Source organism: Athene cunicularia (assembly GCF_003259725.1).
Source record: "Athene cunicularia isolate RWA chromosome 10 unlocalized genomic scaffold, athCun1 chr10_part1, whole genome shotgun sequence".
Lineage (NCBI taxonomy): Eukaryota > Metazoa > Chordata > Aves > Strigiformes > Strigidae > Athene > Athene cunicularia.
This window is the reverse complement of record NW_020799112.1, coordinates 11,815,541-11,831,343: the sequence shown is the minus strand read 5'-3', so window position 1 is coordinate 11,831,343 and position 15,803 is coordinate 11,815,541. Positions and strand designations below refer to the sequence as shown.

The following is a 15,803-nucleotide window of genomic DNA, read 5'->3' as shown; positions in this document are numbered from 1 at the left end:
TTAAGCCCTACTGCAGGGCTCAGCTTTCGTAAAGTTACAGGATGAACTCAAAAAGCCTGCCATGTCATCATGTTATTTGAGTAAACTTATGTATTTGTTTACGCTATTTTTAAAAAGTGAGAAGAGATCAGGTTTTGTTTTTGCTAATACTTGCTATCAGAAAGACGTAAAACCCATCACACCAGAGAAGAACAAAATGGGCAAGGATAATTTCACCAAAAGTCAAGATGTCCATTGACTCTTTGACACTAGAGACTACTGTAAGAACTGATTGCACTAAAAAAAAAAATTTTCCTACATACACAATTGACCATTACAGGAATTTCTGAAGGTGCATGCTAAGGGAGGCAAAGAACAAAGTCAAAGTAAGTCCAGTTAGCAGCTTGAGTACAGCAATGACTCTGGCACACATGTAATGTCACTTCAGCAAGGAGAAAGAAATAGCACTTGACAGCCCCCTCCTGTAGAAGTCCTCAAGTGAGATAAAACTCATTCCAGCTTTGCTATAATGGTTTTGGTTCTACACTTACTTTACATCTTTTCCACGGCTAAGTAACCCAGAAAGTTTGTGGGGGTTTGTTTTGTTGCTGTTCGTTTTGGTTGTTTGTTTTTTTTTTAAATCAAGTGAGATGCTCCTTTACTGTCTGGAGAGGAATCTGTTTGTGTGGTAACTGGATAGCTCATTATGTGGACTACACACAACTAGAATAAAATTTTAAGTTGCTAAAAAGCTTAAAATAAAGCCAGAAAATTAAACCTTTACTTCAGAAAGAGGTAACAGAAACATTATCTACTCAAATCTTACTTTTCTGGCAGTGGTTGGTGGTCCAGCAGCGGTAGTTGTACTCATTGTTAATAGATGTCTTCTCACACAATGGCTTCTCTTCCATTGTTCCTGGACACAAGTCCCCACATTCCTTTGGAGGTTTATTCCCAACAATGTAGTTATTGGACACTGCATCTAGGATGAGAGACCAGTCCACTGTGGAGAGGTAACACAAGTCAGAATTCTTCTCAATCCGTATGGCCCCACGGGTTATGTTCCTCAAGTTGTGGAGTCCAATCTCTTTAAGATTTGTCATTTCAAAGATAACCAAGGCATAGTTGTAGAAGAGGTTCCTCCCACGAATGACTGTGAGGTTGGGGAAGAGATCACTGAGGCTTTCCAAGCCTGCCACACGGAACAGCAGCAAATAGTCAGTTATGACAGTGAGCTTTGGGAAGCGGAAGTTGCGGTAATCCTCTGCTTTAGAGATGAGCAGAATTTGAAGGAAACCCTCAATTACCGTACAGTTCTCCAGGCGTTTCAGCTCATGGATATCATTGCGAATGTCAACATTTGGCCCACAAACTGGAAATGTAAAAGGAGAAACGAAAGTTAGTACATAAGGCATTTTTAAATCTTTCGAAACTGGAATACAAGTAGGATATTCTGATGGCCACAAAATTTCTAACTTCTTAATTAGGTTACAATGTTAAAACAGGAAATGACTACTTGATTTACACCCATGCTGAATCTTCATCTCATTTACCTATCGCTATAAACACTACCAGGACCAGCACAGAGATGCAAGCTATCCATATTCTGCAACAGAGAAATGTTTTATTATTGCTGTTGAAAAGAGTTGTGTTAGATTGGTAAACATAAACCAAATGCATTTGCCCACCCTGCTCCAAATTGCATGTCATGCGTGACCAGAACAGGGGTTGAGCCCTTCAACAATTTAGGTAATATAGAGAGTGATTATGTTTACTAATTTACATCCCCCACCCTCCTCAAGACACATGCACATAAAGTAGACCATTTTCCAGAAAATTACAACTTATTTCTCAAATTAGTCTTTCTTCCCAGCATCACAAGCCAAATCAGCCCTAATTCTCGAATGTTAGTCTTTCAATAGATCAGCAACAACACAAAATCCGTGGAAAGCTGGTCAGCACTTCCCGCACTGTGACCAAGAAGAAAAGAAAGTGTTTGGACTTGTATAGCTAATGCACTGAATTCCTGTTTGCATGTTCCAGGGAACCAAGTTTCACTGATTTTGGCACCAAGCTACGAAAAAGTTTCTTGAGTTCTAAGAAATACAGGATAATTTTATTTACAAGAACACACAACATCACAGTCAGGAATTTCCCTTGAAAACAGCAGGCTGAACTCAATGCACTCTCAAGAAAACAATGACCAAAAGTAGTATTCCCTGATAATTCTATTTATTAGGTCTTTCCATATTAGACATGTATCACAATAAAAATTTTAAAGGGGCTGGAAGAAAAATGAACTAACAGTATAATAATTAGCCACATAAAATGCACTTTGATGTGAAACAAAGAACTACAGAATGTAGAGAGCTGTTGTTCTTGGAAACCCTCAGAATTGGTTTTCTGCGGAAAACATGGAAAAAAGACTCCCCAGAATAGATAGTAAGTTGCTTGTAAGCAAACAAAGTAAAATGCCAATTTATTTAAGCAACCCAAAACTTAAACAAACCCCAAGCAATTCAATTTTGTTAAAAGGTTCTCTTTTTATACATGCTAGGCTTAATTATTTTAACAACATCTTTTCCTCAGACAAGGAAAAGGTCTAAACAAACACTGGAGCCAAAAAACTTAAATTCTAACCCAGACAAATTGACCAGAGATTCAGAAATTGCACAGACAATAGAAAGCAGTCCTTCCATCCCACAACACTTATCTAAGACTAATAACTTAAGCTAACAAAGGATCCAGAACATGAGCATGCTAAAACCACAGCAACTCTAATATCCAACAAGGACTTAAAGACTTTTAAGTCTTTAAAAGACTAAAGGACTTTCTTGTTAGAGGGACAATGTAAAAAAAACAACAGGGCAAGATCTTTGTTCAGAAACAGATGTTTTCTACACAAACTATTACCTAATCTTCCTTCTGTAAAGACCCAAGCTGAAAGCAGAAGCTATTAACATGTGACTTGCACTAAAGCAGCTATATGCAAGAAAGTGCATTCCCTAAACATGTAAAAACAAAAAGACCCACCAAAACTAATGTACCAACAGTAAACTTGGCTATTACAACCAGTGAGACAGGAAATCCCCATTTTAGTGTATTTTGACTACAGAACAATTGCATACTGCTGCCTGGAATATGTGTCAAGGCTTTAACTTCAGGAAAACATTAAAAAAAGGTAAATGGGTTTGCACTATCCAGCTTTAAAGGCCAGATGGGAGAGCAAGAATGTTAAATTACTCCAAGACAGTAGATCTGGTAAGAGATGCACTGGTCACGTACAGGGAAAGTGTAGGCTTCTCTCCTGAATCAGTAGGAAAGACAACCTCAACCCAGATTAAATGTCTTTATTAAACTAGTACCCACATCTTGCTTTCAACTTCTGAAATTTTTTTCTAAAGCAACCATCCCTCCACCCATCCTCAAGGGATAGTGCCCTCTGCCCAAAGCACAGTCTGACAATAACATGAGTATATTTACACTCTGACATTGGGCTTCTCTTTTTTTAAAAAAGGCAAGTTAGAACACAGTGTTTTTCCAATTAAACTGTTTTGGTTTCTGTCTCTACCTGCTGGCAGGGTAAGGTGAACAGTATGGTTCCTGTTACAGCAAAGCAAAAGTAGCAAAATTTATTTTACTGCCATAAAATTTTAGAAAGCCTAACTGCTCCAAGCCCTTTATTTTGTTAAAGAAATAAAATTTGCACTTGCGCTGACATTTTGCAGGCAAGGTTCCAGAGTGATGGGTTTAAAAACAGCTGAGTTACAATACCCTAAAGAACAATTTGTAAGAGAAATGGCAGCAACCGTTAACTAAAGCATTATATATCTGTTCATGCGTCTATTCTGAGGCTGGGCTTTAAAAGTCATACTGCTTTTAGCTTTATGTTTGTTTCAGCTTGAAAGTTACTTAATTTTAGGTATTTAATGCTTTTATAAATCAATGCGATTTCTAGAACTTTATGGCAAAAGTACACACTCATTTTGCCTCAATTCTGAACATCATTCCCTTAATAAGGAAAAGTCCAGTGGGCTCTAATGTTAGAAATTGATAACAGATGAACATGCTGTTGACATTTTTTATTTAAGAACTTATTAGTTCATCTAGTGAGCTAGGTTTTGCAGAACTTCATGCATATAATGAGAACTGCAGAGACCCAAACATGAAATAGGACAAGCATCATGGTCCATACTGACATCTGGAAAAAAAACAGTTCCAATTAAAGCAGATGTTTGGGTTTTTTTTAAAAAAAGGAAGACATTTCTTTTGAAGTTTACATTGTTCACAAAAGTTAATTATATCACAATGCATCATTTTTTTTCTCACGTTTTTCTCACTGCCCTGAAAAGGATTATATGAAAAACAAATTAATATCAGAGCTCAAAGTCAACTACAATTTCCATTTGGCTGTGCTGTGTTTTCTTTGGATCCCACTGGTCTGTCAGACAGCATAAAATGCACACAAATGCTCTTTAGAGCATTTATATTCCATTTAACAGGTTTTGGTATTCCAGTTTATCAAGCTTTTTTAATACAACTAGTATAATGTTGCTTTGTTTCATGTTCAATTGAGAACCGGAAATCAACTATTATTTATTTCTTTTGCTCACTAACAGAAAATAGAATTGCAACATCTGCTTATTACCCTGCCCCAATAGTTTTGGGTCTTGGGTAGATTATAAACACCCAGGATAAATACCAGTAGTACCAGAAGTACCATTCATGCTGTTTTAATTCAGCTGCTTATAGATTACCAAGCCTTTCCTTAAACTGCCTATTATTTTTCAGAATTGTTCTAAACTAAGTACCTAATTCAGAGTGAGAAATTAGATCTTAAAAGAAATTCATATTTATTTGTTTAAAAGATAACTCCCCCAATACAGTAAAATACAGAAGGGAAGCAATGCATTCTTTACCTAGACAAACACAAATGCTTTCCTGGAAGTAGCACTTCAGTCCAGAAGTATTAAGCTTCACCTGCTATCCAACAAGCAACTCACTTCTGCTCTTTTTTTTCTGGGAGCATCCCAGGGGCAAGCTGCAGGGCGTGTAAACTTCCAAAGGTAATAAAAACACCCACTACACACTGCAGTCTGAGGACCTACAGCCCATTCCTAGAAGAGGACTGATCCAAGTCTGATCACGTAACTGAGATTGGAGTCAATGAACTACCAGGAAAAATGATTGCATGTAACAGGTTCATATGATGCGAGTAATTACCATGACCTGCAGCCTACTCCTTAATCTGGCAGAATCTCCTGGCAAGTCTCCTTTAAGTGCTGCTCCAAGTTAGGGCACCAAGGAGCAGAACACAGGCTGTGAACAAACACACACACTGCACAGCACACGTGTAGTAAATTGACACTACTGAGTACACACAGATTGGGCAGACTAAAGCAAAGCTGCGTGCAACACAAAGCGCTTAAGTACAGCGATTCAGATGCTTCTTCTTGACCTTAACTATGATTTGCTAATGCTCATTTTGATCCCAAGAAACCTTTTGACATGGAGAAGAACCTTGCCTCCTTGAGAAACACCTGCTATTTAATCATCATCTATCATCAAATAATCATTTACTCCATGCAGCAGGTCTTTATTCCTTTTATATATCCACTAGCTATTTCAGGTCACTAACTACTCTCAGAAGGACTTAACTGTTACCCTTCAGTGTTTCGAAGGAACCATTCCTTTTGCAAAGTGGCATGCTACAAAAGACAAACCAGCAGAAACCCTGCTGTTCAACATTCAGCCTATAATACAACTCCTGCTTGCTACAGTACATCACAGCTGTACATACTCATACCAGTTAATTCATTATCAATACTAAGGTGTTAGAGGGCAGATTGACAGTTCACCCATCAGCTGTTTTTAATAAGAGAAAAATTCCCTTCCTAAAAGGAATCATTTCATCACGGTATAGTTCTTGCTTCCAAATTTTTTATTATTCCCACTTACTTCATTTTAGAAGTTCGAAACAAGCACAACCATACAGGTTTTTCTTGAAAAAACGACACACCTTCACATTTTAAGCCTTGCCTTTACTTTTTTGCGTAATGTTAAAAGGTTTTACTACACTGAAAGGTCTCCGTAGCCTCTCAACTATCCAGAAGTTAAAGATGGAGCAACCATCACTGTTTGGCTCTCTCAACACCGAAGTCTTAGACAAAGCAGCATCAAGACATCTCTGAGTCATTCCAGCACAACCCTTTCACAAGTCCAAGGCCTTTTCAACCTAAGCCTGCTCCAGCTGGGTCAGGCTTTCCATAGCAACAGAGACTTGTTCAGCCTGTGCAGGCGTTTACATTTCTGAAATGAGAATCAGGATAGACTGCTTAACATCTAACTAGCAATCTTGAAATCAACTCCTGTTCACCTTTTTCCTGTTTTGTATACTCATGGCGTGTCACCAAAGCAAATTATGATTTCCCTTTGTTTTCGTTCATTTGACTTCCCTTCTGTGAAGATTGTTTCCTTCAGAGTAGAGATGCAAAGCTTTATCTGAAATAAGGAACCTGGATACCTTCAGCTTTTCCATTTAAAACAAAAACAAAAAACAACCACCCACACATATCCCCTTACACCCATTGCTGAAGTGCTGAAGGTGCAAAAATTGTTCCAATTCCATATCATTTTCCTACGCAGGTGTTAAAACACCCAATCTGAGGATAAAGCCTGTGATCCACAAGGTTCAAAAGGGGTTTTTTAAGGGAGGGCACAAGGTTGCTCAACCTCTCATCTATCCTGAAATTCTGTACAGTGGTAACAAGTACAGTATGTTACCATCAGCGCTGGATGATTTCCTACACAAAGAAGGAACTACAAGGCATAATACAAAAACCAATTGTGGATAGTTCTACTTTTAGCAGAGTAGTTTGCTCACACCACCACCACCACAAGAAAAGTCTCACTTTGCCAATAATGGCTTTTTCTGAGCACACTCCACTTCAATGAGAGGTCTGCTTTCCCAGACAGCTACTGCTAGTCTCTGGTCAGCAAAGAGCTGATGTTACCCAACACAGTAACACTGCTCTCCCCCAAACTCCTCTAATGAAAGAGGCTTCACCACGTCATCCTTCAGTAATGTCAGCTCAGAGCTGTGGGTCTTTCTGGGAGATCAGCACATCTTCTGAACAGTGTTGTTATTTATTCCCAACAGAGCCACTTCCTTTTCATCATGTGTTTTTTTCGTTTTAATCTATGGCAGGTCCTTATAAAAAAAGGGTCCAAAGCCACTACTGAATGTGGCTGCAGTCCAGCAGCCCTCATCCCAGATCCAGAGCAGGCAGTGTCCTTTTTAAGGCAAACATCTCCAGAGTTACCATCCCTCTCTCTTAACAACAAAGAACATGTTTATTGCACTGGGTGGATTTAGATCTGCATAATGTATATAATGGCCTGCATATTGACTTGTTTACTATACACTGGGTCAACTCAATAGAGGGGTTGTCTGGCACACTGGAAAAAACCCAATGGCTCAGAAAAATTCCTTGCAGACACTTGATAGTTAAAGAACAACTTCGGCTGTTGACAGCATCCTATTCTCCACGTTATCTGAAAAACTGGTTTGAATCAGGTTAGGAAAAAAAGGGCTAAACACACAATAAAGCCTGCGAACAGATTTAAAAGGAGCCTCTTTTCTACATGACTGCAGTTGCTCAGAAGAGAAGCAGGAGGACACATCAGTGGAAACAGAGAGGGAACAGTCTGAAAATGTTACACCCATACGGATTATAAACAGGGAAAAAAGTAAAACTTGACCTTAACCTCTCCACTCTTAGGGCTAAGTATTATGCTTGTTTTAAGAAAACCATCAGGACTGTCATACAGCCCTGAAGAAAAAAAAAAAATAAATCATTAAGTGTTGTTATTCAGTCATTGCTGAACAGAGGTACTGCAGTCCATGGCCTGGTCTTAAGCCTAGTTTGTTCCTGTAGTTTCACTCCAGGATTTGGAAGGCAAAAGTAGAATACTGAGAAGGAGTTGATTAGCAATCAGAATTTCTCTTTGAGCCCATGAAGTTTCAGCATAGTTGCACCATCTGCAGACGCAGGGGAAAAAAAAATTACTACAGAAGTCTAAGGATTCTTTAATTGCATACTATGCAAAGAAGAAATTAAATGTGGAGTTCACAGAAATCAGTGGTTGGAGAGATTGCTTATGACACTTTACATTAACACAGGATTCCACCACCCACTGAGCTCTTGGTTTTGCCTTCGTAGTGACACTATGAATGAAATATATATTTTAGTGTCTTTAATGTACTTACACAACCTCCCACAAAATTTCTGTACTCTCTAAGCTCACCTATCCTGCATGTGTCACATCAATCACTAGATCTCTTCCCAGAGAAGCCAGCTTCTGCATTACCTCTTGGGATGTCAGAACCAGTAACAAGAAGGGAACTAAACCTACACCACATGATTCAGGCTGACTCCCTAACCACCAAACTGTTCATCAAATATGCTACATAAATCACTTTACATTACCAAGATTTTATGAAGTTGCATCTCTGCATTGGGACACGCACACACACACAATGACAAACAGATAAAAGGCACCCCACAATTCAGAAAAGATCAACCATTTTAGCTTTTGCTAATCAAATCTGTAATTGAATTCCAACTTCTGTATTTCTAGCACTAGCACAACGCTGCCATCTTTGGTTTGCAAAACATGAAAGAGAATACTCAAACTCAAACAAAAACCAACTGTTTCCATTTGAATATATGTCTTGAGAACATTCTTGTTTACATATCTAAGGCCCAGGAAGAGGGCTTGGGGTTTTTCTTCATTTAATTAGAAGTTAAGCTTTGGAAGACAAAGCCAGACCACTATGATCTTCTAAACACTCAAGAGACTGGAGATTATATTGCAGTGTAGCTTGTCATTTCTGAGAAATATAGTCTATTATAATTAATTTAACTTGTGTCACTCATCACTCCTAGCAACCTTTTACAGGATTCTTCTCTCTCAGATTTGGAAGGAAATAGCAGTGTCACAAGAGGCCAATCAAATTTGGCCCAAATACCTTAAAAAGCAACTGGATTCCCCTTCTCCACACATTCTCGTTGTCTCCCATAGCCCTTAAAAAAATACACACGTTCTACCCGTATTTTCTCTTTTACCACTATACTAACTATATATTCCCAATCCAAAGGCCACTGTGTTACCAAGCTGACCAGAACAAAACATTCACAAAAATAACATGCAGAAGGACTACAACCCACATCACAAACTCAAACTGGCTCTGTCTTCTTGCTCTTGCAATTTCAGCTGTCATTGGCTAAACATATCTCTGGCATTGCTGCTTTCCATGAACTTCCTCCAACTTCCCCATAAGTTTACACAAAAAAATTTTCAGAATAAATCACATTTCTGTCCCTCATCTCAGTTGCTTTCTCTCTGCCAACATTTTACTCTGAATGTCAACAGGAACAGCAGCTTAGCAAAAAATGGAGCCAACAAAATGAACTGAATCCCTTTAATAATATTGATTGATGCCTTCTCCACACAGCTCACCAGAGCAAGTGGGTCTAGATTTAGCTTAGCTCACGTGAAAGCATCCTCATGACAAAGTCATCCCCAAGTTAATCCTCTCTCACCAAGACTGCACTGACCCAGCACATCCCTCAGGGGTTCCTCTGAGGCCACATCTGTTACCTCCTACTACTGAAATAGCACAACATGAGTGAGTGGCTCAGTTGGCATGAACTTCTGTTCATCCTCATGGGTACACAGGGCAAAAATGGAGGAAGATCTTATAGAGCTCATAACATTCAAGTGGCTGAGCCCCAGAACCCTTGGCTATCAAACCAAGTTAAAGTAGCACCAAACTTTAAACACTGATCTGTAGGGCCCAGGTTATGGACAACACCTGCTCTTGACACTCAACCAAAGACACTCAATGACGACAAAAATCTTAAAAGAAAATTCAGACCTACAGTAAGCTCCTCACCCACTAATAACCCAGTCTATGTCAAACATTGAAGGCCACTGTTTGAGCATTATGGTTAGAGCTGAACACTCAAACCTCTGGTAAGATAATTCTATGTGTTTACAAGGAAGGGAAAGCTGTTTGAAGCACCAGCTGAATGCAACTTCAGAATAATTCCATGAACTAACTACACTGCAACACTTCCAAGTCACAGTATGGTCATGTTTTCCAGCCTGTGAGAAAATTGTCAAAAGTCAAACAAAAAAAAATGAAGAAGAAAGCAGGTAATGTCTAAATCACTAAAGATGAGCTTGATCCTCACAGGAAGAAAGAGACTTCAAATCTCTGCACTCTTTCTTACCCTGCATTACCACTTTTCTGACAGCATCACAAAGTTTTCAGAGCATGCCATTCTATACAAAATATGTAACATAGAAGTGAGTAGGTGGCGTGTTATGATCAATAACTATGAGAGTAAAACATCTTTTAACTGTGGTGATGATAATGTTTAAACCCTATCCCAGTAGCTTCAGTCTAATGCCTGCTAAAGCAAAAATGGAAGACTGAAATTACAAGCTGTTTATAACACTGAATTTATGTTTCACAATCTGTGATGACAATAGAGCTTAACAGAAATTGTCTCTCCTGGGGACTGTTCTTCTCCACCTTTAAAAAAAAATATAGTTGTGTGCAGGCTTTTATTTATTTATTTTTAACATAGTTGTCTACACATCCAACTGACTCAGCAACCAGCTGACAGACACCTATGGGATACACACTTAGGAAGCCGGGATAAGCAGCCAATTCTTCCAGAAACAAAGTTCCTTATGTGGCTGGGCTCAGCAACGCACATTTAGGGAGACACTTTACTATGCTTTTAGCTGCCTGCTGAGTTGCCATCCTGCAGTTATCTCGAAAACCAGCTTCTCTTTAAACTTTCTGGGGATTGTTTTTTTTAGATCTTTAAAAAAATTACTGCCTGACCAGGCCTGATCATTTAGACTTCATTAGAAGCAAATTGACAATATAGTATCATAACATGTAATTGCATCCATAATGGTCAGTGAAAGGATTTAATAGAGTCATCAGGAAGTTATACTTAGATCCACAGAAAAATTCAAAGTCTGATGCAATTACTCTTAACAATATGCAACACATGGCCCTACTTTCCTGGGATAACTCTCTCTAACATGATGAAACACAGAAATCCTACATTCTGTGACCTTCCACAGTAATGCTCCTCTTTTAAAAAACTGAATTAAGAGTTCCATTAATCCCATATTTCCACCTGAACAGAGATTTAGAATATTAAAAAAAAAAAAAAAATCCAATTGCACAGAAGAAAAAGACAGTGCTATGAAATTTCATTCAACAGAACAGGGAGTCCTCCCTTCACATGGCAGCTACACAGCTTAAAAATCACATCAGTCATGCTGTAACCTGCTTTCTCCAGGAAGCTAAAATACAACCAATTTGCTATCCCCAAAAAGGGCTTTAAAGGTATTAAGTTACACACATGCAGGTGCTGAGGGGCTTTCCAGTCATGAGCTAACTAGATTGGAAAAAAGAACCCTCCTCTCCAAATACAAGGTAAAACATGTGGGTTGGCACCAGAGACAAGGTGACTAGTAGTTCAGGTCTTATCAACAGAAAATAGTTGCACTAGAATACAATTTAAGGCAAATATAAACCAAAGAGGCTGTATCAGTAGGAGCTCTTATGTGAACTCACTTTTCTGGCCAGTTGAATGCTTTTGATTTGCTTTTAGTATCACAAACACAGTTCAACCAAGGAAAGTGTCCTTTGTACTAAAACAACAGCATTCACACTCTCAGAGGCATCACAGCACAATAAAAGGGGGGGGGGGTGGTGTTCTCATCATGAAGCACCCTTAATGCACACATGTGAGAAGCAACCACATTAACAGGGTTAAGCATGGAAAACTAGAGCACTTTTAGGCAAAGTCAGCTACCAGAACCCCAAGGTTTCCATATCTCTGAAGATAATTAAAAGCTCCCAATCCTGAGTACAGGATTTCCAATACACCCACACAGATCTGTTCAGCAATTACTTGACCTTCACTGTAAAACAGTAAAAATAAAGAAAACTAAATATACACCTTGTTGAAAAAGAAGTACCAACAGTGGTTTACTCACAGTCGCTTGTTCACACTTTTACACTTGGCTTTTAAGTTCAAGGTCACATTTCAGCCCATATTCTTCTTTTTACATTTATATACTGCCCAAGACATTGGATTTCCAACTTCATACACATTTTTTAGACACCGCCTATAAGCACCATGGGTGATGCACAATGTTATAATTCTGGTTAACAAAATGGTTTAGGTATTTCATCAGCCTAGCTGTACCGAGTTCTATTGCTTGGCAACTGCAATTGTCACAATATCCACTCTTATTAGAAGAGGATTGGAATGGCAGAGCAAGCAGGAGAATTATTGTTCTCTGGCAGGTACTTCCGCAAGTCTGGGATGCAAAAGGTTGCCCTAATATATTTCAAACAAATCCACCCATAAAAAAAAAGAAGTGGGTCCAACTGGGTGAGAGAAATACATGCATGGCACGTTTCATTCAGCAACTCATCATCAGGGGTTATCTATTCCATTTCCCTTCTGAGCCAAAACTGGGGGGGAAGAGTTTGGGAAGAACAGGCTGTAAGAAGTTACAGGAGATTGGATTTAGAGGCAAATAAAACAGCAATATCAAACCTGGATACCTGAGACACTTCCAACTTTAGACACCTCCCTTCACTGGGATTTGCAGCTGCACACAGTCATTCCGGAGGGCAAATCAAGGCAAGGCTGAAATGGAGATCTTGGTCTTCATCATTATTTTTGCCCCATACCTTGCACACACAACCCACTCCTAACTAAAGATACAGCTGGAGAACATAAATTGAGTCTCGCTAACTCCCTGGTATTATTTCACTATTTGTTCTAGTCATGAAGATGATATTAAAAATGAGAAGAAACTTCAGCCAGAAAGGAAGAGATGGGCAACATCAAGGAGAAAAAAAATCCAAGTGAAAGAATGGAAGAATGGACTAGCTCTAACCAATGCAATTCAATCACTAAGTTTCAGTTGTCACTGAAATACATAAACATAATATTCTGACACAAAATTAAACTGTTTCACATTTGTATTTGGGAGGGCGGTTGGTTGGGATTTTTTTGTTTATTGGGATTTAGTAACTACTAAATGATGCTGATTTTTCACAAAAATGGTTTCTCTCTTCACTTGGTGATTTTGCTTGCTGAGCAAGTGCTCTGTCTTGGTTTACAAGTGTGTACTACTTAATGTTTAAATTATTGTATTAAGCATATTTATAGTTAACCTGTGATAAGAAATCTTTCCTTAGAGAACTACATGATGTTGAATTACTTTAAATAATAAACTTTATCCACTGCAACAAGAGGAGCAGCCTGACAGGAAAAGTGAAGCAAGAGAAACCACACGATCCCTGTAATATGCTCTTAAAGGTATAAACCTGAATGACCATATTCTTTAGTTTCACTGTATTCTAAAACTCTTATCATGAGTAACAATACAGCCATTTTGTGCAAGATCGACAAAAAAAATATATTAGCTCATAGCTACCATCTCTCAAACAAAGCAACCATCAGCAGCACTAATTCTGCACCTCTCTTCACAAGAAACGAACTGTTGTATGGGCAGAAACTGCTCAAAAACACTTCAGAATTAGGCTATAGGATTGCATCAAAGAGAATCTCTCTCTGGATCCAGACTACTTTGCATTCAACAAAGCTCTGACAACACCCCTTCCTTCAGACACAAGGAACGTTTCATGAAGCTCTGAAATTCCAGAACTAATTGCAGCATCCCGCATCCTCATTTGCTTGTGCCAATGTATAGTAAAACTAGCTGCCAATCCTGTAAGGTAAAGGAAGAATTTAATCTCTACTGCAAAGGATGTACCACTACAGTCACTCAAGGAGGCGTGTGTGTGTGTGTGTGTGTGTGTTTTTCTGACTGTAGTTATGATTTGCCTGCCCAAACAACATTAAGTCACAGCAGCCAAACAACTCCTGCCAACATAAACTGCACCTATGGGGCAGGTGTTCGATGGCATAATTACATTGGGTAACAGTGCCACATACACACTTGAACACAGCTATACTGCAAAGCTTTAAACTAAGTCTCATCTGAGAAAGAAAAACAGAAATCAGCAGAACAGAAAAGAGCATAGGTATAAAGGATCTGAACAGGAAGACATGAAATCCTCTTTTTCATCTGCTAGCTTGAAGGCAAAAATCATCTAGAGAGCACAGTTGATGGACAGTCCTTGGCCTCACCTCACTTATCCGACAGCTCTACTGGCCTCTCACTGCTGTTGTGAAAGAAAACCACGGTATTTGTGCAAGGCTAGTTGGTTCCACGTTAAGAAAACACATCTGAGCAGGCTGTGCTTTGCTTTACCACATATGCCAGCTTCATTCAGCTTCAGATTCAGAAACCAAGACTCAGTCTCCTCATTTCCTCCACAGTTAACCAGCAATTTAGGACACAGAGAAAGTTCCAAATTCACAAACCACCCCCAGATCTGTGAGTGGTCACACACTGTCTTTAACAGAAAATTTTATAGTCCACTTTGGAAAAAGTGGCCACCCAAAAATGGAGTCCCCTAGTGCGTTGGGTAGCACCACAGCCACAGTCCTCTCTGGACAACAAAAGCAGAACTGTCCCCATCACCATCTTCCCCTCCCAAACTCAGACTGCTGGAAGACATCGACCTGCTCTTCCTTTTCCTCTCTCTTAGCCCAAGACACTGGCTCACCTTGACACACCCAACAGCCACCATAGCGTAAAATTGTTTTGTGCACCCCTGCATCAGGCCTGATAAAGTCACACATTAGTGTCCCAGCTGCTCCAGTTCCACCCAGCACCTCCACAAAAGCCTATACCTATTAGCCACCTCAGTTGAGACAAAGCTGCCAACTAGAAAGTCAACATACAGATGTATTTCCAAGCTACATTTGGTGCAGAAGACATAGGAAGACCGTATTCTGTAAACAACATGGTTCTGTAAAGAACCATGCTTTAATCTCAATTTAGATACCCAAAGTTGAGTTCAACCACAGAGGAAAATAAAAGCACAAATGATTCAGATCAGAACTTCTAAGAGATGGAGCTGCTTCACTTATGCTGCCACAGTCCAAACTATCTTATTTCCAACTCAAGTAATATTTTGATATTCCTCACCAAATTAATCCAAAAATTCCAACTAAGACAACTTATGCAGGAAGAAGGGAAAAAAAAATAGAGGTAATCTAAATTAACATACAGGTCAGTGTTCCTCCTTAAAATGCAACACATGGAATAGACTCTATTAGTTTATAAATGGAACAGATAAAAACTAACAGAAAGAAAAGAAAGACTCCAAAGTAATCTTTGCTTTGGTGTGAACACATAGACACCCATGCTAGGGAAGGTGAGCATGAGACAGGAATGGATCTTTGTGGAGACTGTTAATTTATTAAAATATAACCAAAAAAAAAAGTAGCTAGTGAACTAACAAATCAAGCAAGCTTCAGCAAAATTAACCAATCCAAAGAATGACATTTTATCTGTAAAAGAAAGGCTGGTCAAAAGGAAGTAATGAAGAAGATATCCATCGAAGAACAAAAAGCAGGTCTGAGTACAGAGCCAGCAGGAAGACTGCACCAAAACTTACAGATGAAGCGTAAAACATCAGACTTAGTAATCCTGCTGCCAAGGAATTATTTACCACATGACGATCAATATTACAATACACACAGAGATATGCATTTTTATCTCAACCTCCATTTGACCCAGTGGGAGCTACAGACACTTTCTCACACTAATTCACATTCTTCAAGGAGAGTCAAGAT

General features: G+C 39.0%; 1 protein-coding gene across 1 annotated transcript in view; it reads right to left on the bottom strand.

The window, feature by feature from the left end:
- Window positions 1-15,803, bottom strand: part of IGF1R (insulin like growth factor 1 receptor) — a 191,933-nt gene that overhangs the window by 159,606 nt on the left and 16,524 nt on the right. The window contains exon 3 of the mRNA XM_026856064.1: window positions 806-1,351. Coding sequence (XP_026711865.1) covers window positions 806-1,351 — 546 coding nt within the window. The remainder of the gene's footprint in view (window positions 1-805; window positions 1,352-15,803) is intronic.